General features: G+C 63.3%; 6 protein-coding genes across 6 annotated transcripts; 3 read left to right on the top strand and 3 right to left on the bottom strand.

The window, feature by feature from the left end:
• Positions 1-346: 346 nt before the first annotated feature.
• Positions 347-2,309, bottom strand: EMIHUDRAFT_436140 (hypothetical protein). Its single transcript, XM_005771142.1, has 2 exons — positions 1,089-2,309; positions 347-1,011 (listed from the first exon to the last, which is right to left on the bottom strand). The coding sequence occupies exons 1-2, from the start codon at positions 2,298-2,300 to the stop codon at positions 568-570; spliced, it is 1,656 nt and encodes a 551-aa protein (XP_005771199.1). The 5' UTR covers positions 2,301-2,309; the 3' UTR covers positions 347-567.
• A 2,400-nt stretch (positions 2,310-4,709) lies between these two features.
• On the bottom strand, positions 4,710-7,615 carry EMIHUDRAFT_355527 (hypothetical protein). The gene is made up of 7 exons (XM_005771141.1): positions 6,876-7,615; positions 6,508-6,738; positions 6,389-6,432; positions 5,963-6,318; positions 5,591-5,643; positions 5,470-5,516; positions 4,710-5,397 (listed from the first exon to the last, which is right to left on the bottom strand). The coding sequence occupies exons 4-7, from the start codon at positions 6,014-6,016 to the stop codon at positions 4,748-4,750; spliced, it is 804 nt and encodes a 267-aa protein (XP_005771198.1). The 5' UTR covers positions 6,017-6,318; positions 6,389-6,432; positions 6,508-6,738; positions 6,876-7,615; the 3' UTR covers positions 4,710-4,747.
• A 4,636-nt stretch (positions 7,616-12,251) lies between these two features.
• EMIHUDRAFT_310696 (hypothetical protein) lies at positions 12,252-12,668 on the top strand (the record flags this gene model as incomplete). The annotated part of the gene is made up of 2 exons (XM_005771140.1): positions 12,252-12,361; positions 12,422-12,668. 2 exons carry the CDS (start codon positions 12,252-12,254, stop codon positions 12,666-12,668), a joined length of 357 nt encoding a protein of 118 aa, XP_005771197.1.
• A 4,554-nt stretch (positions 12,669-17,222) lies between these two features.
• EMIHUDRAFT_436135 (hypothetical protein) lies at positions 17,223-18,189 on the bottom strand. Its single transcript, XM_005771139.1, has one exon. The coding sequence runs from the start codon at positions 18,179-18,181 to the stop codon at positions 17,654-17,656; it is 528 nt and encodes a 175-aa protein (XP_005771196.1). The 5' UTR covers positions 18,182-18,189; the 3' UTR covers positions 17,223-17,653.
• A 1,632-nt stretch (positions 18,190-19,821) lies between these two features.
• On the top strand, positions 19,822-20,420 carry EMIHUDRAFT_209326 (hypothetical protein; the record flags this gene model as incomplete). Its single annotated transcript, XM_005771138.1, has 3 exons — positions 19,822-20,131; positions 20,231-20,306; positions 20,342-20,420. The coding sequence occupies 3 exons, from the start codon at positions 19,822-19,824 to the stop codon at positions 20,418-20,420; spliced, it is 465 nt and encodes a 154-aa protein (XP_005771195.1).
• Positions 20,421-20,755: 335 nt separating this feature from the next.
• On the top strand, positions 20,756-21,298 carry EMIHUDRAFT_209325 (hypothetical protein; the record flags this gene model as incomplete). The annotated part of the gene is made up of 1 exon (XM_005771137.1): positions 20,756-21,298. One exon carries the CDS (start codon positions 20,756-20,758, stop codon positions 21,296-21,298), a length of 543 nt encoding a protein of 180 aa, XP_005771194.1.
• Between the last annotated feature and the right edge of the window lie 2,362 nt (positions 21,299-23,660).

The following is a 23,660-nucleotide window of genomic DNA, read 5'->3' as shown; positions in this document are numbered from 1 at the left end:
GGGGTGTATTGCAGATTTGTCAATGGTACCGCGTCTGCGACGCGGGCGCCTTGCGAGCAGAGCCCTTAGCCACCCTTTTATGTCTTGCGCGGAGATAAATAAAACGGAGAGGAGATGGGTAACAGCTCCCGATAGCACTGCGTTGGCGAGGGCCGGTAAGATACCCGAGTGATGGTTGGTGCTACCCTACTGTCCAAGCCTAACCACTCGCGCCGAAGGGAGTGTTGGGAAGATTCTGTGATTACGGCTGCGTGGTCGCTCGGTGGCCGTCGCGATCGGTCGTCCCGTGCCGGCCTCGGCCTCGCGGGGGTCGTCAGGAGTCAGCAGCAGCAGCCGCACGACACGGTACGCTAAGCCACTCTTTTTGGAAAGACGCAACAATACGGTATGCAGCCCCTTGGCGAGTGTGAAAAGGCGTCGTAGCCCTCCGGTCTACTATGAAGACCCGCAGGGCTGTGGCGGGGAGCGAAAAAATAGCAAGCGAGTGTACGTACGGTATGTGAGTCAGCAATCACATGAACATGCGGAACCTTGAGCTGAACCTTGGCTTCCACCCCTTCTTGGGTCTCACGCCGCCGCCTTGCTCTTCACCGCCTTCTCCATCAGGCCGAGCGCCGAGAAGCTCGTGATCACGTCGAGATTCGACGGCATCCTGCCCGCGCCGCCGCCGTCGGCGCCGCCCGCGCCGACGATGACGTTCTGCGGCATCTCGACCGTGAAGTCCTTCAGGTTGGAGTAGAGCGCCGTCGCCATGTCGCGCTGCGTCTCGGCCAGGAAGATCTCCTTGTTCTGCGCCTTGGCCTTGTACTTGGCCGCCAGCACCTCCGCCTCGGCCTTGCCCTTGGCGGCGATCGCGTCGGCTTGGAACCGGGCCGCGCTTGCGTTCGCCTTCTGGATGTCGAGCTCGGCGCGCGCGATCGCGAGCTCCTTCTCCTTTTGGATCACGGCGAGGTCCTGCAGCTTGCGCTGCTCGATCGTCTCGCGCTCCGCCACCTGCTTCGCGACGTCGACCTACGTAATCTCAAACGCCACACCTCAGGAGAGAATGGGCGCAGAGTGGAGCGTGTCTCCCCCGCGTCGTCGACGACCTCGCGCTGCATCTCGATCGTGCGCAGCTCCTTTTGGCGTTGGGCGTCCTGCACCGCGCGCGTGCGCTCGATCTCCTTCTTGAGCTGCTCGGTGTTCGCCTGCGCCTTGGACGTCTCCTGTTCCTGCACCGTCTTGATGCGCTCGGCGACGAGGCGCTTCTTGTCCATCAGCAGCCGGTCCAAATTGGGCTCGGGGCGCGGGTCGCCAATCAGCACTTGGGTGACGTCGATGCCGTACTGGGAGAGCGGGTTCTCGGCGCGCTGCGGCACGCCATTGTCCTGGAGAATGGGCACCGTCTTCCACACCAGCTGCTTGGCGCGCACGAGCTTGGGGCCCGGGCCGTCGGGGGAAGCCAAGCCGACGGGCGCGAGGTCGGTCTGCTCGATCTCGACCTGCCGGCGCTCGGTGAGGTAGATGCCATTCTGCAGCTGATCAGCGAGCTGGGTCTTGAACTGGTTCAGGCCGCCCTGGAAGAACTCCTCGCCGGTGTACTGCGTCGCCGTGATCACCGTCACGTTCGACGCGTTCCGCATCAGCAGCGACTTGACCAGGTTCGTCTCGGAGCGGAACTCGCGGTGCATCTTGCGCACGCCTTCCGGGTCGGCGGGCAGCTTGAAGCGGAAGGTGACGGGGATCATCCCGACGTACGTGTCGGCGAAGCGGGCGATGACGGCCTCGTCAGCCTCGAATGTCGACGTGATGACTTGCTTGTAGTCCGTCACCGTGGAGAAGAAGGGCACTATGTAGTGGATGCCTGGCTCTGTGTGCACGTCAAGCTGGCCGGTCAGATTGTTCTGGACGACGTACGTAACTCCGGCGTCCGTCATCAGCACCGCCCGCTTGGCCAGGTAGAGAGCGGAGGCGCCGACGACAGCCGCGGCGACGAGCGAGGCCGACGGCGCCGGAATGTCGGAGATGTTTGGGATGCTGCCGCCAAAGGAGGATGACGAGGAGCCGGACGAGAAGTTGCACCGGCCGCCGCGATAGCCACCGCCGAATGACGGCGCACCGGTCGAGAGGGCGCCAGCGCCGGCCCGAGTGGTCCGGCCGGAGGAGCCTGAGGTGGTTGAAATATTGCGTGGCGCCGACGTAGTGGCGCGGCGAAGCACGCCCGTAGATGCGAGTCGTGACGCCAGCGGAAGTAGCCGCGCGGCCGCGGGCAAAACAGCACGGCCGGCGGAGAGGCTGGGAAGGATCGACAATGACGACATGGGACGCGTCCGGACCTGTCTTGGCAGCCCTTCGGTCAGAAAACGTTTCTGAGCCCGCTGGTCAGCCCTCGAGTCATATTATTCACAAGGAGCGTAATTCTTTTCGAGGGTTTAAATTCTTTTTGATGGAATGGCTGGGTTCCAACTTTTTCCGGGGTATGGTATGGTAGCCTCGGCGGCCCAAAGGGGGAGGGGGGGGGGGCGTATGGTCCTGACCGCCCAAGACTAGCCCTACCATACCCCAAGCAGGTCTGCCAGAGGCGGGGGGGTATGGTCTTATGGGAAACTAAAAAAGAAATCACGGGATCGGTGAAGGTGGGGTACTATACCAACTAAACGGTGATGGTTGGTGCTACTATCCTGCAACCACAGTCCTTCCTGTGACATCGTGGCAGGCCACTCTCAAGCCCTACAAGCACCAGATCAACGACTTGGGGAGGGTGGTTGACATCGTGATTTCCGCGGAAGATTTCTTTTTCTGCTGTGACAATTCCGGCGTGAAAACAGGGAAAACCCCGACGGGAGGGCCCAGACCTACCCTACCTACCCCGGCATGAGGTCCGGCCAAGCAAAAATAATACACACCTGTGTGGAAGAGAAAGCGGATACAAAACAAGAACACAACGCACTCTCTCACATGACAAGCGATCCCACGACAGCGATTGTGGGGACTACATTATCGCACTTAACCCTTTTGCTTCATAGTGGTCATGGTGACCAAATCTCGATATATCTCCAGTCGTAGCGGGTGGAACTTTAAAACGGCTCGGTCAATTATTTAGCCATATATGAGAGGATCACGGCACAGTGTCGTTTGAGTCGACAGTAAATCTCCCACAGCCCACGTAAATCCGTCTTTTTCAGGCACCCGGAGCCCGCCGCGGCCGCTTCTACGCCGGCGAAGCACCATCAAGCTGCTGTACGGCCCCGGCATCGCCTCCCCTGGCTTAGCTCTCTCAGTCAGTCAAGATATTGTGCACATGGGTGGCCTCTACAATATACTCACTGACACTGAACCTCCCAGAGCTCGTCCCGGTCCGTCACGGCCATCCTCGTCCTCGGAGGGCCCCCGGCCGCCGCGGCGCGGTGCGGCGGCGTCACAAATCCGACCACAGAGCACCGGGACGCGGTCGGGCGATCTGAGGCCCAAGTAGGCGAATGCATTGCCCATCCAGGGCTATCACCTGGACCTATCAACAGGCGCCTGCGGCGCCGTGCTCAGGAGTTGGTTTTCACTCGCTCGAAATGTGTTCGTAAAAGGGTTAACCCTTTCGCGCCATAACGTTCCTGGAGAACAAATCTCGATATATCTCCAGTCGTAGCGGGTGGAACTTTAAAACGGCTCGGTCAATTATTTAGCCATATATGAGAGGATCACGGCACAGTGTCGTTTGAGTCGACAGTAAATCTCCCACAGCCCACGTAAATCCGTCTTTTTCAGGCACCCGGAGCCCTCCGCGGCCGCTTCTACGCCGGCGAAGCACCATCAAGCTGCTGTACGGCCCCGGCATCGCCTCCCCTGGCTTAGCTCTCAGTCAAAATATTGTGCACATGGTCGGTCTCTACAATATACTCACTGACACTGAACCTCCCAGAGCTCGTCCCGGTCCGTCACGGCCATCCTCGTCCTCCGGCGGGCCCCCGGCCGCGGCGCGGTGCGGCGGCGTCACAAATCCGACCACAGACAGAGCACCGGGACGCGGTCGGGCGATCTGAGGCCCAGGTAGGCGAATGCATTGCCCATCCAGGGCTATCACCTGGACCTATCAACAGGCGCCTGCGGCGCCGTTCTCAGGAGCTGCTGTTCACACGCTCGAAATGTGGGCCTGAAAGGGTTAAGGGAGGGGCAAAGAAGAAAATCGAACAACGCGGAAGCCGTTGCCGCGCCGAATGCCGTCGCTCGCGAGCCGTCTCGTGCCACCAGCCGCCACGATGGCGACCTGGCACTGCTGCAAGCTGCTGCAGTGTCCGCCGTGGCTCGGCATGGCTCTCGCGACGCTCGTCTACCTCTGCATGAAGGTCCTCCTTCGCTCTCGTGCTGCTGCGCCCGGCCGTGCACCCGCGCCCGCGGAGCCCGCCGCGCCGGCCGCGGCGCGCACCTTTGGGAACACTCCACTTTCGCAGCAGGCGCCCGCAGACGAGGCGCTCAAACGGCGTCAGGCCGCAGCGAAAAAGCTGGGCAATGTTCCGCTCTCGATGCAGTGATGCCGGAGTGGGCTCTTTGTACAGAAGGGCGTGCCCTTATTGGAGTCGTCGAGGAGTGGGGGGGGGGGGGGTGGACTCCTGCGCTGCGCCGGCCCGTACGTTGGCTCGCAGACTCTGTGCGCGGTGTGCAACCACAGTTCACGTGTAATTTCCCGCGGGGGAGTCATCTCTCTAGCTCTAGGATCGGCAAGGCATTTTGTGTATTGACGGTGTGTCTGTATTTTCACCGACACGCGAGCGACTCACTCCTGAGTCGGCTCAAGAAGCTTCCCCAGCCCCATGCGGCCCCCATGCTCCAGGACCCACCCGCACCCGCCGCCCTTGCACGGCTCCGCTAGGCGGAGCCAGCCGTCGCGCATCGCGTCCGCCTCGACGGTCGCGCCCTTGCGCGCGATTCCAAGCATCGGCGCCTCCGTGCTGGGCGCGGCGCGCAAGTAGACAAACGGCGCGTGGACGACGCGGTAGAGTCGAGGCTCGCCAGCGCCGATCGGGCGCTCTGCACTCGAGGTGGCGGCGGAGACCGCGGCGACGGGCGGGCCGGCGCCGCTCGCGGCCTTGGCGGCCGCCTCGCGCCGCTGCTCGTCGAGCGCGCGCGCGGCTTGCTCGGTGAAGATATCCTCCACCGCGCGCACGTTGCTCTGGTCCCAAAAGTTGCACATCAGCGTGACTGTGGGGGAGAGGGAGGCGGCGTAGTGCCACCACCCCTCGGGAAGCACGATCGTCTCGCCGGGGCTGAGCACGGTCGCCCACAGCTCCACGCCGGCGTGCTGCGGCGCCGCCCTCTGCGACGCGTCCAGGGGATCGAGCCGCGGCAGCCTCCCGCCGCCTCCCGGCCTCCGCGGGTGTATCCGCCTCCCCTCGCCCGGCGGCGCGGCGACGTACAGCTTGTGGCCTGCTCACAAGGGCGCGTGTGAGGCCGGCGCGGCCCACGGCCGCGGCGGTGCGGCGAAGCACGGCTCGTCGCCGTGCAGCTGTGAGAGCCACGCGTGGGCGCGGTGGTTGTCGGTATGCCTGTGGGAAATGTCTCGGACATGTCACGGGCGTGCGCCACCCTCGCCCCTTCTTGCGCCGCGTCGAGGGCGTGCATGCGCGTGATGGCGCCGCGGCAGCCGATGAAGACCTTGCACAGCTGCCGCACCTGTGGTCACGCCGTGAACGTGTCGTGGACGTGTCGTGGACGTGTTGCAGGCGTGCCCCCAGGGCAACCAGGTGGAAGCTGGCGTCGCTGCCGCGCCTCGCCCGTCACGCGCACTCGAGTCTAGGGAGCGTCTAGGGAGCGTCTAGGGAGCGTCTAGGGAGCGTCTAGGGAGGTGTCTGGGAAGGTGTCTGGGAAGGTGTCTGGGGAGGTGTCTGGGAAGGTGTCTGGGAAGGTGTCTAGGGAGGTGTCTGGGGAGGTGTCTGGGGAGGTGTCTGGGGAGGTGTCTGGGGAGGTGTCTGGGGAGGTGTCTAGGAAGCGCCTTGCCCGTCGCATACTCGAGCGAGTCGCCGCCTAGGCGGAATCGCTTGTGCATCGCCACGTAGGCCGCCTGCGGGTGGCAACGGCGGGAGGTGGCGGGAAGAGGCGTCAGCTGAGGGGTTAGGCGGAGGCGGAGGCGGAGGCGGAGGCGGAAACTGGGGAGTTGAAGAGCGTGGCGGGAGCGGCGGAAGGGGAGGAGGCGCAGCTGCCGTCGACAAGTTGGTGATGCTTCCCGGGATCTGATCGATCGACGCGTCCCACAAGCACGGGTGCGACTCGAACAAGTCCCATCCATTCATGTAGAGGAGAGGCAGCTCCTCCGGCGCAGTCTCCATCTCCTCGGCGTACCGCATATACCTACACGGCGACGGAGCCGATCTTCGGCGCCGTCTCCTTGCCCGCGGTCTCGCGCCGCGCCGCGTCTCACTCGCGCAGCGAGCACTCTGCTATGAGCGTCGAGTCGCCGCGGTCCTGTGGGGAGGCGGCGGGGAGGGTGAAGGGGAGGCCGCGGCGTGGCCGAAGAGGGCGGAGGAGAGAGGAGTCGTCCTCGTCGAAGATCGGCGCGCGCTGCTTGCAGAGGACCGCCTCATCGCCGTGCCGCTCGCCGAACCACCCCCAGCCCCACTCGCGCGGCGCCCATCCCGCTCGCGGTCCGGTCAGCACGAGAGGCGCCTTGCCGTCCCACGCACTCCCGTGAGGCGCCCGAGGCACGGGCAGCGCTCCGGGCAGCAGCGAGGCGCCAAAGTCGGCCTGCGAAGCTGCAGCCTCGAGTGCGGCCTAGAGGCGGGGGAGGCAGACGGCTCAACGCGTGAGCAGAGTCTCGCCGCATCGCACTGATTGGTGGGGAGAGACCCGGTGCGTACACGCCAGTGCTAGGATAGGAGGAGGCGCATCCCGCGGCTAGGGACGGCGGCCTCGCTGCCGAGCCGCGCCGCGAAGAAGCGCTCGAAGTGCGCCGCCTCCGACGGCCGCAGAGGCCCGCGCAGCCGCCGCACCCACCCGGACCAGCTCGAGGGCCCGGCAGCGCAAGCGGCGGCGGCGGCGGCGGCGGTGCGCGCCGCTTCGGCGTGGACGAGCGGTGACGTGATGGCGCGGAGCGGCGGCGGCATGGCAGGCAGCGTGAGCAGCTGCCGCAGCAGCGGAGTGGGCAGGCCGGCGCAGGCGGCGCCGTTGACTCGCACAACCTCAACCTCAAAGACGAGGGCCGATCCGGGCGGGATCGGGCCGGCGAGTTCGTCTCCGTACCCAAGGCGCGCGGGCACGTGGATGCGAGCCAGGTCGCCCAGCCCCAGCTGACACAGGCCGCGATCCATCCCCTCGACCACCCGGCCGCTTCCAACCTCGACGCGCATCGGCTCTCGCCGGCTGCACGGCTTGGAGCGCGACGAGTCCATGCAGCAGGCGGAGCGAGCGAGGAGGCAGGCGTAGTGGAGCTCGACCTCGTCCCCGCGGCTGATCGGTGCAGCACCACCCGAGTGAAGTATCTCCACCCAGAGCTCGCCGGATGACGGGAAGGACTCGACGGGAGCTGCGACAGTCTCTGACGTCTTGAGCGAGGCGACAGCCTTGAGCCTCGCCGGCGGTCGCCAGCACCCTGCGTGGCGGCCACAGGAGCGCGTCTGCAGCATTTTCGTGGCCCAGACTGAAACTAACCTCTTCCCGTGCTTGCTCATACAAAAAGAGAGAAACAAGCGCCCGCCAGTTTCTTTTCTCCCAGTAAGCTTAAAGTACGTACGTACAAAAACACAACCACGGACCCAAGACGCTTCGCTCATGCTTACAGTACCTGTGAATCACGCTGTGAAAACATTTTGGGGGGATTTTTTCGCCAGTCAATAGAGCATAAAAATACCTTTCAGACGGTACCTTTCTGTTTTTGTTGTCCTTTCTGTCCTTCAGAGTCGAAGAACTCGTCCGGTGGCTGGCCGCCAAAGTGGCTGGACGGCGCCGCGGCGCACACTGCTCACTGGTGAGCCGCGGAGCACACTGAGGGAGCTGTTCTCGGCGCAGCCGTTCGGCTCCCGCGGCCTGGGTGGTGGCAGTGGACCTTCGCCGGGCGAGCCTGGCTCTCGCTGCGCAGCGGCGCGACCTTCGGTGAGGCTGCCGATCGTCGAACTGGGCTTAGCTCTCAGTCAAGATATTGTGCATATGGTCGGTCTCTACAATATCTTGACTGAGCACAACCGATGAATCGGCAGCAGGGAGACAGGAAGGCTCGCGGTGTGAGTCGGCCACGCAGAGTCGCGAAACCTGCCTGGGAAAGAAGATAAGAAACGGCGCAAAGCTGCGTGTGCTGAGGGAGCATCTGTGGTGCTTCCTTTGGGAGGTGCGCACCTCCTGCGACTGGTGGAGGGCCGTGCCGCCGCGCGCCTGCTCCGTGGACAGGGCGGGGAGACGGCGCCGCAGCGCCACAGCGCCCGCTGCATGCCGGTGCAGCACTCTGCTGCTTGGTGGGCAGCCTCCTGGATCTGTGCGCGACGTTCGCGAGGCTGCAGTGTCGCTGTACTGCCTGCCGCGCTGCCGCGGCGAGTGGCGCGCGGCACGCGCGGCGCCGCGCGTGGCCAGGACAGCGCCAGAGAGCGCGCTCGATGGGCCAGCCTGCGCGGCGCGAGCGCCGCGCAAGCCTGGCACATCGTTTGCATGCTGCCGTCGATTCTCTGGTCGACGGCGGTAAATCTCGCGACTGTCGATCAAACCGGCGGGCTTCATTCGACGCCGTTTACGCGCGATCGGCTGGTTCCGGGGTTTCGCTTTTTCTTTTGCGAGGCGGAGGGGGGTAAATATTATTATTGGCTGGCACGGAAATCCCGAGAGGGTGGTGTTCGCTCCCGCCGTCAAACCTTCTTTCCTCTTCTCTTCCTCTCCCCCTCTCCGCCGCTCCCCTCCTCGCCGCGATAGGAAGGCGAAACACAGTCCGACCAACGACTGGGACACCAACGCGGTATGGATCGACGCGGGATGGGGGGGAGAGAGAGAAACGTACACACTGGAAAACAAATCTCTGACCTCCGGCTCGCCGTGGCGTCGGAGGACGCCACCGTCGCCTAGACTCCCTTGCGTCACTACGTGCCTCCCCGCCTGGCGTTTGTGCCCCGTTTGTGCCGCGTGCCGTGCCCCCGAGTTCATTTAAAAAAACAAATGTCTGTAAAAGTCCCAACGATGCGTCTGAGGAAGCTCTTCACTGGGTGGAAAGAGGCTCGGCCGGCCTTGAGGGAGTCGCAGAGGAGGGATAACGCAGGCAACGCAGGGACGGGCCAACAGCCAGTGGGACGAACGAGGGCCGCGACGGCGGCTCAAGCGGGAGGGAGCGGAGACGGTGGGCAGAGAGCGAAGTGGGTGAGACTGATGATGCTCCTTCGACTTAGGGAGCGGTTCAGATGCTGGGCGGGCTTCAGGCTGGTGCTCACGCGAAAAGGAATCGACGCGATGTACAAAGCATACAAAAGGGGAGAAGGAAGAGGAGAGACGCCGGTGAGGACGAAGCAGAAGCTAGCGCAGACGAGAGCAGGGCAGACCCGGGGACTGGGGAGCCGGAGCAGACGGCATCGGCCGCCGAGGGAACGTTGGGAAGAGGCACGAGGGGCGACCTCGACGACTATGGAGGACCCGTCGCCAGACGACGCAGGGCAGAAGACGGTGAGGCGGAGCAGACGCGCAGGGCGAGACGAGGGAGGGAGCAGGACTTTGCGGAGATCAGCAGGAGGATGTACGAAGAGGGACCTGTACGCGGGAGGCACGGCTGTCTGTTTACAGGCGCTGGTCGCCCGCGCGCGCGCCGGACCGGCTCCGGCACGTCCGGCGCTGGGCGGCGCGCGTCCACACTGCGCGAGCGCGTCGCGCAAAACGAGTGATGGCGGACGGTGGACGGCGGACGGCGGACGGCGGACGGCGGACGGCGGACGGTGGACGGCGGACGGCGGACGGCGGACGGCGGACGGCGGACGGCTGCGGCGAACGGCGACGGCTCGACTCGCGTTCGCTCCGCGAAGGTGCGACTGAGCCTGCCGCGCTCGATCTGGGAGCCACTCAGCGCCAGTTCGAGCGGCGGTCGGCTCGGCCACTGTGCGGGGCGACGCATGATAGAGCATGCTGGGCGCCGCGTCATGTACTACCGCTCCACGCCAAGGCGCGGGCGGCGGTGCTCGCCGGCGCTCGCGGCGCTTCGGTGCTCGGGCGCGCTCGCCATCGTGGTCGCTCAGGGCGGGTCGCACACGCACACGCACGCACGCACGCACACACACACACACACACACACGTACGCACGCACGCACACACACATGCATGCACAGACACACAGCCCCTTCCCCTTCCCCCTCAAGGACGAGGACATGCGTAGGCCGCACCTCTAGCGAAGCCCACAGAGTGAGAGACTCCTATCACCGCCCCTGCCACCCTCGGCGTGAGCCTCGGCCGCCCCTGTCAGTGTGCCCGTGATAGTGAGAGACTGCCAGTGAGAAGCCGGAGGAAGGTCGCTAGTCGAGAGAGATCGCCAGTGGAATAGGAGTCCACCGTGCTGCGAACCTGTCGCTGTCCCTTGTCAGGAGCAGGAGAACTAGGAGAGCGCAACCAGTAGGGGGCCCGCGCCTGCCCCCGTGCCGCCGGGTGCAACTTTGTCCTTCCTACCTATACGAGAGAGAGGGGGATCCCTGGGACTCTGTCGTGTGGGTGAACCCTACCCAGCCCCCCTCCGGGTTGTCGCGATGCGCTCCCCACTCCCGCTCCCCTGTGTCCCTGATCGTCCTTCCAAAATCCTGCTCGTGCAGGTGGGGGCCCTGTCCTCCTTCCATGCCTCGATTGGTTTTTTCTTGAGCTAGACTTTGATGTTAATAACAAGCGAAGGCACACACAACAGGACGCCAAACACACGACTGCACGCACCGCACCGCACCCCGCACCCCGCGCCCGCCGCCCCCCCGGGCCCGCCCTGCCCTGGGGTTTTTTCTTCGATCTCTGTCTACCAAGTGAGAGATGCCCGCGACCTCAACCGCGTCTTCGCAGCCGGAGGAAGCGCCACGTGAAGTGCCAGAGGGCATCTCCGAGGAGATCGGCAGCCTTCCCGAAGAGATCAGGCAAGCGGCTGCGCAAGGCAACGAGGCGGCGCTGCTGGCGTGGCTCAGCAGCGGCGGGCGGGTCAACGCGACTTGCGGGGAAGGCGCTGTGAGTGGCATCACTGCGCTGATGACGACCGCCGGCAACGGCCACGAGCGGCTGGTCGAGCTGCTGTTGCAGCACGGCGCGGAGGTCAACCTGCAGAGCAGCTACGGCGTCACCGCGCTGATGGACGCCGCTCACAAAGGCCACGAGCGGGTGGTCGAGCTGCTGCTGCGGCGCGGGACGGATGCCAACCTGCAGAACAGCAACGGCTACACCGCGCTGGTGTTTGCCGCTGGCAAAGGCTACGAGCAGATTACTCGGCTGCTTCTCCAGGCCAGGGCGGCGGTCAACCAAGCCCAACACGACGGCGCCACGCCGCTGTTCATGGCGTGCTACCAGGGCCACCTCGAGTGTGTCCGGCTGCTTCTCGAGGCCAGCGCGGCGGTCAACCAAGCCGACGAGGACGGCGCCACGCCGCTGACCATCGCGTGCCACAACGGTGAGGTCGAGATCGTCCGGCTGCTCCTCGAGACTGGCGCGGCGGTCAACCAAGCCTGCAACAATGGCGTCACGCCGCTGTTCGCCGCGTGCGAGCACAGCAACCTCGAGTGCGCCCGGCTGCTGCGCGACGCTGGCGCGGCGGTCAACCAAGCCAGGGCCGACGGTTGTACACCGCTGTTCTTCGCGAGCCAGGAGGGCCACCTCGAGTGCGCCCGGCTGCTTCTCGAGGCTGGCGCGGCCGTCAACCAAGCCCAGCAGGACGGCGCCACGCCGCTGTTCGCTGCGTGCCACCAGGGCCACCTCGACGTCGCCAAACTCCTCTCCTCCTACGGCGCCTCCCGCGCTGCTACGCCCTTCGGCACGCCCGAGGAGGCTGCAACCGAAGGAGGCCACGCCGACCTCGCCGCCTGGCTGGTCGCCAGCCGCGGCTGGACGCCGCTCCAGCACCTCGAGGCGTCCCCGAGACTAGCGGCCGAAGGCGTGAGCGCGCTGTCCTCACGCCCATTGCCCCTCTTCCGCAGGCGCTCACCGTCGACCGGGTGCGGGCGCTGCTGCGCGGCGGCGCGGACCCGCTCGCCGGCGAGCCTTCCGCCCTCGAGCGGGCGCGCGTCCTCTGCTCGTGGAGCGAGTCGGATCCGACCGCTGCGGCAGTCGGTTCCACAGTCAAGATCCGCTCTCTCGTCTCGCGGCCCTCGATGAACGGCAAGGTCGGCGTCGTCGTCTCCGCGAGCGTTTCGACGGGCCGCTTCGGCGTGCGCGTGGCGGGCGAGGCCAAGGCACTCGCACTGAGGCGCGCACTGCAATGGTCTCTCCCCGGCTCGCCGGATCCTCTCTTTGAACACCCCAAGCCTCTGCCCTCCCCCAGGCCGGCCAACCTACAGCCAGCGGCCGAGGCGGTGGAGGTGGGCAGGCTGGTCCTCAAGGCAGAGGAGTGGTCGCCGCGGTCGCACGAGCTCTTCCCAACAGCGGCTCGCAAGCGGGCGGTCGAGGTGATGCGGCTGGGCTACCTGATCGCTTGGGACGAGGAGCGCTTCGATAGCCGCGAGGGAGCGGCTCCAGAGCTGGCGGACATCTGGCGCGGCTTTGTGCTGCCAAGGGTGGTGGGGCGATGAACCGATAGCTCACGACCCGAGAACGGAGCCGCGGAGCGCAGAGCCGAGCCCGACGTGCGACGAGCCGCGGGCGAGCCGAGCCCCCGGAGTCAGCCGAGCCGCGAGCCCCCGCGAGAGGCGAGAGCGACGTGTTCCCGAGTCCCGTCCTCCCCGCGGACCTCGTGTGTTCCCGCCACGAGGGGACGCATCCAAAGTTGAGTCCTCTAGCTAGCCCAAGGTCGGTCGCGGAGAATAAATAAATAAAACGGACACCTCTTACTAGGAGATGGGTAAAAAGGAACAGGTCCCCGCCCTGCGGTCTTTGTGCAGGGTTCTTTGTGGGTGTGGTCGGCGACTAGCCGGGGTCGTCCTCCCGATGGGGGACTAGCACTAGCCGTCTTCCACATGGTCCCTCGGGTCCCTGCTGCTCCTAATCTCGTCGTACATCCTCCTGCTGATCTCAGCAACATCCTGCTCCCTCCCTCGTCTCGCCCTGCGCGTCTGCTCCGCCTCCCCGTCGTCTGCCCTGCTTCGTCTGGTGACGGGTCCTCCATAGTCGGTCGAGGTCGCCGCCCTCCTCGTGCCTCTTCCCAACGTTTCCTCGGTCGCGGAGAGTCGTGTCAAGGAGAATAAATAAATAAATAAAACGGTCAAACTCTGAGACGAGATGGGATTTAGGGACATGTGTCCCCGCCCTGCACGATCTTGGTGTGAGGGGACACGGAGTCATAGGAGAGGAGATGAGAGTGGAGATGTAATGTGCGGGATCAGGCCCGAGCGCCCTAGAGCCTAGTGTCGCCGAAAGGCGAAACCGAAAAGCTGGTACCCGGGTAGCTCCCTTTTTCGTAACAGGAACATTTTTTCTCTCATACATGGACATCTCTACCCAACATCGGAAGATCCTTGGACTGTAGTGTGTAGTAGATCGCGTAGATGCCTTTTTAGACTTTTAGACATTAGAGATATCTCAAACGTGGCAAATCTCCTGCCAAGACGCAAGAGCAGCGCAGTAGATTGAAGAACTGGTGGAGGCAAATCTTCTCCGGTGTAGATGCTCGAGAGGGGCCAGGTGGTTCCTCAGAGTAGCGCGAGCGCAGACGGGCACGGCGATCAGCAAAGTGGCCCAGGCGGCACCCGACTCCAAGGATACGCTGAAGACGCTGAGGATAGCGCATGTCGCTGCGCTGAAGGGCTCACGCTATAGGGTGCTGGATGAGGACGGGTACGATGCGCTAGCCCCTGCAGTCGGGGAGGTGTTGCCAGCACTGGTAGATGACCTCTCGGAGAAGAGCCGGAGGGACCTTGGCGCCGGGGTCACGAGGAACTTGCAAGTCGTGGCCGAGGCGGCGACGGGAGCGGTGCAGAGGTGGATCCAGCTCAATGATGAGGCTACGGCGCGCATAATGAAGAGAGAGGAACACATCGAGTGGCTGAGGAAGCTCTTCGCTGGGTGGAAGGAGGCCCGGCCAGCCTTGAGGGAGTCGCGGAGGAGGAGGGATAATGGAGGCAACGCAGGGACGGGCCAACAGCCTGTGGGACGAACGAGGGCCGCGACGGCGGCTCAAGCGGGAGGGAGCGGAGACAGTGCACAGTGGGCAGCGCGTGAAGTGGGTGAGACTGATAATGCTCCTTCGACTTAGGGAGCGGTTCAGCTGGGCGGGCTTCAGGGTGGTGCTCACGCGAAAAGGAATCGACGCGATGTACAAAGCATCCAAGGGCCTAGAAATCGCGCCTGCCTCTCCCTTTTCTCCCAGTAAGCTAAAAGTACGTACAAGAAGAGGAGAAAGAAGAGGACGGACACCGGTGATGACAAAACAGAAGCTAGCGCAGACGAGACTCGAGAGCAGGGCAGACCCGGGGACGGGGGAGCCGGAGCAGACGGCATCGGCCGCCGAGGGAACGTTGGGAAGAGGCACGAGGGGCGGCCTCGACCGACTATGGAGGACCAATCGCCAGACGACGCAGGGCAGACGACGGGGAGGCGGAGCAAACGCGCAGGGCGAGACGAGGGAGGGAGCAGGACTTTGCGGAGATCAGCAGGAGGATGTACGAAGAGATTAGGAGCAGCAGGAACCCGAGGGACCATGTGGAAGACGGCTAGTGCTAGTCCCCCATCGGGAGGACGACCCCCCGGCTAGTCGCCGACCAGACCCACAAAGAACCCTGCACAAAGATCGCACGGGCGGGGACCTGTTCCTTTTTACCCATCTCACAGTAGAGGTGTCCGTTTTTATTTATTTATTTCGAGAGGAGTCTGAGATGTCGAGTTGGTGCGTGCAGTCGCTTGAGATCTTGCGACAGAGGTGGAGATTCTGACTTCGCGCCAAAGGCGCCTAGAGATCGTGTGGGCCGACTGGAGATTGCAAAATGGCGCGAAAAGAGGGTGGAGATCCTTTTGCATTGTGAATGAGTCCATAGCGCATCTCCTTGAAGGTTTGAGCCCCCCTCCTCCCCCGGGCCCCCGAATCGAGATTGGAGATTGGGAGATTGGAGATGGAGATCGGAGATCTGACTGAACTTCGGCCTAAGATGACGACGTTGGAGATTGGAGATTGAAGATGGAGATCGGAGATCTGACTGGATCCGGCCTAAGATGTAGCGACGCTGGAGATTGGAGAGTACTGGAGAGATGGAGATCGGAGCCCCCCCCAGCCCGTGGTGTCTCAACGTTTTTGGTTTGTTTCTAGGTAAAGGTTCTGTGCGCGGACGGCCCGGGGAGCCTGCGGCGCCATTTTAATCTGCGCTCCTCTTCATGGCCTGCGGCGCCTGGCTTGAGCTTGGAAGTGTAAACGAGTCCGCCAGGGCGGTCTGCGAGTAATGGACATCTCTACGCAAGACCAGTAGATCGTTGGGGTAGAGATAGTAGATTAAGACTGGAGATCCTAGCGGATCTCTCACACGGACACGCCCAAGTCTCGCCAGTAGATCCCTCCAGTCCGGTTCCCCATTCAAGACTAAAGATCGAAGATTGAGATTGTGGATTGCAGATCGCTGAGCAGCAACACGGGCCAAAATGTGGAGATAGGAGATGGAGAATGCAGATTGTAGATCCTAGCGCCCAGCCATCCGCCCCAGATGTGAGATCGAAGATTGAAAATGGAGGTCGTAGATTGCTGCCGGCGGCGACAGTGGCCAAGTAGAAGATTGGAGATTGGAGATGAGAGATGGTCAGTGTGAATGAATCCATAGCGCATCTCCTTGAAGGTTTGAGCCCCCCTCCTCCCCCGGGTCCCCGAATCGAGATTGGAGATTGGAGATTGGAGATGGAGATCGGAGATCTGACTGAATCCGGCCTAAGATGACGACGTTGGAGATTGGAGATTGAAGATGGAGATCGGAGATCTGACTGGATCCCCGGCCTAAGATGACGACGCTGTGGATTAGAGAGTATTGGAGATGGGGAGATCGGAGCCCACCCAACCCCAGCGGCGTTGATAGATGTTTTATAGATTTTTGTTTTTTCCTGTGGTCTGTGCGCGGACTCGTTTACACTTCCAAGCTCAAGCCTCCATCGCCGACGGGGAGAGGGGGGACGACACTGCCTCGGCAGCGTGCACCTAGATCCTGCACCGTGTTTGTTATGACCCCCCCCAATGAACACACCAGTGAGGGAGGGCGAGACGATCGAGGGGTCCCGTACCATGCGGAATCGACCCTATCCAGTGCTCAAGTGCTCAAGCTCAAGCCAGGCGCCGCAGGCCATGAAGAGGAGCGCAGATTAAAATGGCGCCGGAGGCTCCCCGCACCCCGGGCCGTCCGCGCACAGAACCTTTATCTAAAATAAAACAAAAAACGATGAGACACCACTAGGGACTTGGGGAGCTCTCCGATCTCCATCTCTCCAGTACTCTCCAATCTCCAGCGTCGCTACATCTTAGGCCGGATCCAGTCAGATCTCCGATCTCCATCTTCAATCTCCAATCTCCAACGTCGTCATCTTAGGCCGGATTCAGTCAGATCTCCGATCTCCATCTCCAATCTCCAATCCCCAATCTCGATTCGGGGGCCCGGGGGAGGAGGGGGGCTCAAACCTTCAAGGAGATGCGCTATGGATTCATTCACAATGCAAAAGGATCTCCACCCTCTTTTCGCGCCATTTTGCAATCTCCAGTCGGCCCACACGATCTCTAGGCGCCTTTGGCGCGAAGTCAGAAAATCTCCACCTCTGTCGCAAGATCTCAAGCGACTGCACGCACCAACTCGAGATCTCAGACTCCTCTCGAGCATCTACACCGGAGAAGATTTGCCTCCACCAGTTCTTCAATCTACTGCTGCTCTTGGCAGGAGATTTGCCACTTAAGAGATCTCTAAAAGGCATCTACGATCTACAGTCCAAAAGGATCTTCCGATGTTGCGTAGAGATGTCCATGTATGCGGTCTGCAAACACACACGGAGCGCGCTGCGCGGCGCGCGCGGTCTACGCCGACCTGGGGGCGGTATCGTGGTTCACGCTGCCAACTCGGCAAACAAGTGTTTACCACGCGCACAGAGTGTGTATAAATGAAATCACGGGCCTAACGTTGCTCAGAGGTACATGTGTAGAGGTAAAGGGCCCACGGCTGCCCAGAGGTAAAGGTAAGAGGGCCGCAGGCCCTCAGAGGTAGAGGTAACCTAGACCCCTCCTACCCGGCCCTCCGGGCCGAACATACTTCCAGTCGCAAAAAAACAATCTCGCTCGCTTCTCGGACGCTCTATCACTACAGCTAACACGTTCGATTTCATGGTGACAGCGGGATGAATTCATCCCGCTGTCAAGGCGTAGCGGCCGGAGTCAAGCCAACGACCCCTCGAGCCAACGACTGGCAAACATGGAGCCCGCCGGGCGGGGTGCTTCCGTTTTTTGCGCATGGCCGCATGATGATTCAGCGGTAGATCTGCGGTAGATTGATTACGGTATTTGCATCGGAACGGCACCACGGTGAACCCCCCCAGGCCCATCGTGCACGAGGTGTGCGCTCAAAGCTGACCTGTGTGTGTGAGGAGCCGAGGAGAGCAGCCCGAACGGTCAGCCGTATATTTGCATGATGCCGTCGTTGGCCATCGACTCCGCTAGGTATCCGCGAGCGGAGGCCCCCGGCCGGCCCGGAGCGAGGCCCGGCGCGGACTCCTTGATGGGGGCGGTTGGTGTGATGATGGCGCGCCCCTTTTGCCGCCGCATAGCGGCCTTGGATGGGTTGGAGACTTCGACGTCCTGCATGATCCCGTCCCGCGCCATCGCCTGCTCAAAGTAGCCGCGGCAGGAAGCACCGGCCCTGCCCGGAGGCAGTCCTGGCGCACTCTCCTTGATCGGAGCGGTCGGGGTAATGACGCCCCGGGTAATGACACCAGCCGACGCGGCGGCTGCGGCTGTCATGGCCGTAGGGGGCTCCGAGGTTGTGCCCCACGACGGCGTGTCGAGCCGAGCCAGCCAGGCCGCTTTCGCAGCGGCCTCATCCATCCGAATGCCGCGCAATGAGGAGGTGCGGGCAGCAGTCCATCGCGAGGTTCCCGAAAGGGGGGCGATGCCCACGGTCAAGAGCGCTCCGGCCAACATTCCTCGGCCTTGTCAGGTCTTCGCAGCGAGGCGTCGAATATATTTTTTATTTTCTGCTAAGAAAAGAAGGAGCAGGGTTGAGAAGAAGAAGAAGAAGAAGAAGAAGAAGAAGAAGAAGAAGAAGAAGAAGAAGAAGGAAGAAGGAAGAAGAAGGATTCTCTTTTTGTCGGCGAGATCCTGGCTGACGCTAGGGTGCCCAGAGGACCCAAAAAAAGAAAAGAAAACAGAAATGGGCCACCCCCGATCGCAGCACTTCGTGTTGGAGAGTCGAGATATTGAGATTGTGACTAGGAGGGAGGGACGCTGGGGATTCTCAAAGGTATACCCTTGCAATGGCCGGATCCAGCCTTGAAAGTACGAGATCGCGCGCGCTTCGCGCGCTGCACCGCCTGTTCTCCGCGGCTGACGGTGACGACGCGTGCCGTGTACCAGCAGAGTTGGGCGCGCGCGGCGCGCCGGCGCCCGCGAGGGAAGGCGCGGGTGCAGCGGCCGCCGGCGGCCGTACCGCCCGCCAGCCGGCGCAGCAGCGGCCAGCGCAGCGGCCGCCGGCGCAGCAGCCAGAGCAGCCGGTGCGCGCCTTGCGAGGCGAGTACTGCCGTCCGGCAGCCTTGAGGCGGCCGGGCGGCAGTACTCGTTCGAACTTTGCGAGCCGTGCGCGCGCCGAGGCGCCCGCGGCGCGCGCCCGCCCGGCTGCCAGTAGGAGGCGGCGCAATATGGCCTATAGTACAGCCCTTGAGGAGGAAGAAGAGGCTGGCTGGCAGTGCTGTATGCCGCCGAGGGGCAGTTTTGGGGTGCTGTCACGGGCCCAGGGGGCTGCAGAAGGTGTCCGCAGCCGGGACAACCCGCCCCCCCAGCCAAGGCCGGTCGAAGCCCACTTGGTCACAGCCATGAGGAGTCCTCTTGGTGCTCCTGGCGGCCGTTGGAATGGCGAGCGCGCGCCGATGGGGGGGGGGGGTCTTGCTTGCTCCACACCGAGCGCCATCGGTCCGGACCGGCGTGACCACCGAGGGTCGGCTTGCACAAGGTCTGTGCCGCGGGCGCTCGGCGCCAAGTGCAGTGTCACGCTCGTGCTCGCGCGTGACAAACCGGGGAACCCTCGTTTCCTATGTACTCGGTCCCCCAACGGAAGAGGCCTCGCTCCTAATGGAACACTCCAACATCAGATTTGCCTCGTGCGTCCCTTTTTGAGGCGGAAAGCTATTTTCTTTTGGGTCCTGTGGGCACCCGACGTGACGCGGGCACGCGGCACGCGGGCCCAGTCGTCGAGGAGGTGACTTGGAACCACCAGTCGAACCACCAAGAATTGGCTAGGGCCTGCAGAAGCTGACAAGCAGCGTATCTCAGTCGTTCTTCACACGGCCATAGGTAGGTAGGTACGGCCATCGTGAGGTCTTCGCAGCTTGTCGCGAGGCTTCGAATATTTTTATTAGTTCTAAGAAGAAAGAAAAGAAACAAAGAAGGAGGGCGGCGGCTCGTGGGCGGAGCTGCAGCCCGGGAGGGGCACCACTCTCAGCCTCGCGCGCCGCTACTCTCAGCCTCGCCGCCGGCGCCACCGCCGCGCCGCCGCTGCTACACGCGCTGGTGAGGCGGACACACACTCGAGAATAAAGAGAACCGTCCTCATCAGCTGGTCGGCCGCCATGTGGGCCTCCGGGCCTGCTGCGGCGGCGCGGCCGGTCGAGGCCGGGCTCGGTCCGGCCCGCGACGGCTGGCCGCCGACGAGCGCGCTCGCGCTGCTCGTCAAGATGGCGGCGGTGGCGATTGCGGCGACAAAAGTTCAGGCGTACAGCGCTCAGGCGTCTGTCGTCTTTCGTCGCATTTCGCACACCCGCGCGCTCCGCGAGGGCATGAGCCTTCCGCGATTCGATCCCGCAGCCAAAAGCTGCTCGCTCGAACCGCGGCCGACTCTGCCATCGCGGCCGCAGCTGTTGAGCTCTTCGCAGAAGACTGGTGCCTCATATGCTGCCTCCCTGCGGATGATTCGGAAAGAAAGCGGGATCACCCGAGAGCAGCTGAGCCTGCCTCTGGCCTCGCCTCCCTCTCCTTCAGGCATTCGTGGCATCCTATGGGTCGTCCAGAGTATCGACCTCTGGCTTGTCAGCCGCCCCACCGAGGGCACCATGAAGTACAGCGATCGCCATCTCGCTGGCCTCTTCGCAGGCCCCCCGACCGCGTCGAACTCATCGGCGCGGGCTCTCTCGAGGCTACGGGACCGGCCCCAGCTTCGGCTGAGGCCTAACAAGCTGCCGAGCCCAAATCACTGTGAGAGTCGTGATTTCTTGTTGGTCTTTAAAAATCTCTCTCTCTCACACACTCGCCCTACCGATCGCAGATACGGTTTTTGTCGGCGAGATCCTGGCTGACGCGGGCACGCGGCACGCGGGCCCAGTCCTCGAGGAGGTGACTTGGAATCACCAGTCGAACCACCAAGAATTGGCTAGGGCCTGCAGAAGCTGACAAGCAGCGTATCTCAACGAGGTACTATGAGTCCAGATGTGAATAGATTCCTCAACTCTATTGCAATATTGGTGCGCGGCGGTGCTATCGCCCCGACGCCCAGAGGTCCCTTTCAGCATGCCCTGGCCTGTACGACGGCCGGCGGCGGTGCTATCGCCATCGCACTCACCTCTCACCTCGGACGTGCTGCATTGGCTCCTCCTCCTGCTCGTCCTCGTGTCTGGCTGGCTGTGGATTCAGCGCGAGCGTCTGCGGAGAGCGTGGATGTGGCGGGGCTTGCGCGACGTGCAGTCGGTGCTCCAGACGCTGGCGGAGCCCGTCATCGTGATGCGCTCGCACACCATCGTGTCGGTCAACAAGGCCGCGCTCGACGCGTTTGGGTACTCCTCCCGCCGCGAGCTGGAGGGGCGGCCGGTGACGGTCCTGATGCAGCGGCACGACGCCGCGCTGCACGGGTCGTACGTCCGGCGGTATGAGACTACCGGCGAGAAGCGGATAATCGGCAAGCCTCGCGTGGTGACGGGGCGGCGGCGCGACGGCTCGGAGGTTGCGCTGATGCTCTCCGTCTCCGCCTGCGCGACACCGGGCGAGTACATCGGCATCCTCTACCGCCAGCAGGAGGCGGAGGCGCGCAAGGCGGCCGAGGCGGAGCCGCTCTAGTCGGGCGGTGGAGGGACTGATATGATGAAATGGCTCATCATGACTCATCAAGTCACCAGGCGAAGCTGCTCCAGTCCGAGCTCGCGCGGCTCAAGATGCAAGTGCGAGCGGGCGGGTCGCTGTCTCCACGCCACGTCAGCCCGGTGCGGCGCGGCGCAAGGCTGCTCGGCAGGATGTGAGCTGCATCTCTTCACGCCTCCGGCCGTGATCAGGTGCGGCGCGGCGCAAGGCTGCTCGAGGCGCGGACGGGCGCTGGTGCGGAGAGTCATGAGCTACTGAGCCAATGAGTCGTGATTAACCAACAGGCGTGGACGGGCGCGTGGCGCGGCGCCGAGAATGCGGGCGCCGAGGCGGTCGAAGCGGCGGCCGTCTAGCCCTCCAGAGAGGAGCGGCGAGTCCACTCATCGCTGATGAGTTCTCCATTACGAGTAGGCGGTCTCGCCGGCGGTGCGGAGAGACTGCATCGCGCTGTCCCTGTTGGAGGAGGAGGAGGAGGCGGGTCGCGTCCGTTGCGTGTGCCGCTGGCTGCACCAGCCGGGCGACTTGGGCGAGCCGGTCGGGCAGCTGTCCGTTGGCAGCCACGCTTTTGTCAAGGCGCTCGGAGAGCCCTTCCTGCGAGTGAGCCCGGTCAGTTTTCCCTTTGGCGGTGCGGGAGGCCACCCGATGCTCGCCAGCGAGGAGGCGGTGCTCTACGCTGGCGAGCTGGAGGTGGGTGAGCAGGGGGAGGTGGTCCGGTGGAACAACTGCTCGGGCACCTACAAGGCTGCAGACGCGATGTGCTTCCAGACGGGGCTTCCGCTGGACAAGTTCTGGGCTCTGGTGCCTGGCGGGCCGCCGGGCGCCGCGGAGCCGGGCCGGCATTGGGTCTCTGCCGGAGGGGTGGTGATGCGGCGCGTGCTGCGGCTCGACGATGCGGAGTACGAAGCGGTGCGCGAGCGCTGGCAGGCGCACGTGGGGCGGCTCTGCAGGAGGGACTCCGAGGCGGCGGCGTGTCGCGCCCTCCTCGAGCAGGCCTCCGAGGAGCGCGTGGAGGCGGTGGGGCAGTACGGCTACCTGACGCGCGTCGGCGAGGGCGACGGCCCCGACGGCGGCGTTGCGACGCAGCGAATGCCTTCCGACACTTTGGCGGCGGTGGCGATAGGGCGCAGCAAGAGTAGAGGGAGGATGTGGCGGTGATCTGTGGACTTTTTTATGTGCACATTGTGGCGGTGCGAATTTTCAAAATATGCGACCGGTCCTCCCGCGCCGCGCGCGGCCTCCCCCGTAGCCCGTTTTGATCATACCTTCATACGGTTACGGGTTGGGGGGGGGGGGGGGGGGTCGATCCGCGTGCTGGGCCGCCCAGAACATGCGAAGAAGAAACAAAGCGCTACCGCCAAGCTTCGCTCCCCCCCATGTGGACAAACACACGGCGAGGGCGACAGCAAAAGTCGAACGGGCGGCGCCTGAATCAAAAGACACGGCGACATCCTTGAGACGAGGGAGAGCAACCTCCTTAAAGGCAATGCCAATGGGGTCTAAGATTTGGAGCGCTCGCCGAAGAGGAGTACGACAAAATAGCGCCCGTGATTGCCTGCACGCTGCCACAGCACTGACAGACTCCATACCCGAAAGAAAGAGAGGGGAGCTTGCAGGAGAGGTGAGGGAACTACAGGTAGTGGGGAAGGCAGCTTCGATTTGCCATACAGACATGGGTGCGAAACAACGACAAGACCAAGGCACGGGCAGAGGAGCGAGAGAAGAATATAGGATGGATAAAGCGCCTGTTCACGGCATGGAGGGTGAGTCACGATGAACGTAATGAACGTAGAGCCGAACGGGAGGAAGCCGGGCGGAAGACGACTCCGAGGAGGACGAAACACCAGTGGTAATCCCGCCGTCAGCTGTCACGATATACCCGAAGGGAACCCCAGTGCCAACACCGACCGTTGTGCGTTGAGGTTCAAGTGCTCGAAACGAGAGTGAACCTGAGCAACGACATGACTTGGTTCTCGAGGTTCTCGAGGTGGATATCCTTTGGCCGCGTTGGGTGACATGACTTGGAGGCAAATGAAGAATTTAAACAAAATAAGTCTCTCTCACAGCAGACAGGCTCGACACAGGTGCGAACTGGCGCGTGCTAGTACTATCACAGGCACACCACCGGAGCCGCCTACCAGCGACTCCGTTAAGAGCGGCAATGGAGAAATGATGCATTGGCCCCAGAAATTGAATATTCTTACTGTATCTTCTGCCTTGCCTCCGACGCTAGAGACAGTCACCACGGATACATACGTCCGTGGGAGTGCCCCCCTCCCCCACCTGCCCTGCTTACACAGGATAGCATGCCCCGAGAACGGCGACATTTGGCGGGGGGAACCAG

This window comes from Emiliania huxleyi (genome assembly GCF_000372725.1).
Source record: "Emiliania huxleyi CCMP1516 unplaced genomic scaffold EMIHUscaffold_39, whole genome shotgun sequence".
Lineage (NCBI taxonomy): Eukaryota > Haptophyta > Isochrysidales > Noelaerhabdaceae > Emiliania > Emiliania huxleyi.
This window is presented reverse-complemented; position numbering and strand designations above follow the sequence as displayed.

Coding starts and splice junctions, on each gene's coding strand:
- EMIHUDRAFT_436140 (XM_005771142.1), bottom strand. CDS start 2,300: ATGTCGTCATTGTCGATCCTTCCCAGCCTCTCCGCCGGCCGTGCTGTT. Junction 1,012..1,088: donor CGATCGAGATGCAGCGCGAG/GTCGTCGACGAC, acceptor GAGATTACGTAG/GTCGACGTCGCGAAGCAGGT.
- EMIHUDRAFT_355527 (XM_005771141.1), bottom strand. CDS start 6,016: ATGCACAAGCGATTCCGCCTAGGCGGCGACTCGCTCGAGTATGCGACG. Junction 5,644..5,962: donor TCGAGTATGCGACGGGCAAG/GCGCTTCCTAGA, acceptor GCGTGACCACAG/GTGCGGCAGCTGTGCAAGGT. Junction 5,517..5,590: donor CGCGGCGCCATCACGCGCAT/GCACGCCCTCGA, acceptor CATTTCCCACAG/GCATACCGACAACCACCGCG.
- EMIHUDRAFT_436135 (XM_005771139.1), bottom strand. CDS start 18,181: ATGTTGGCCGGAGCGCTCTTGACCGTGGGCATCGCCCCCCTTTCGGGA.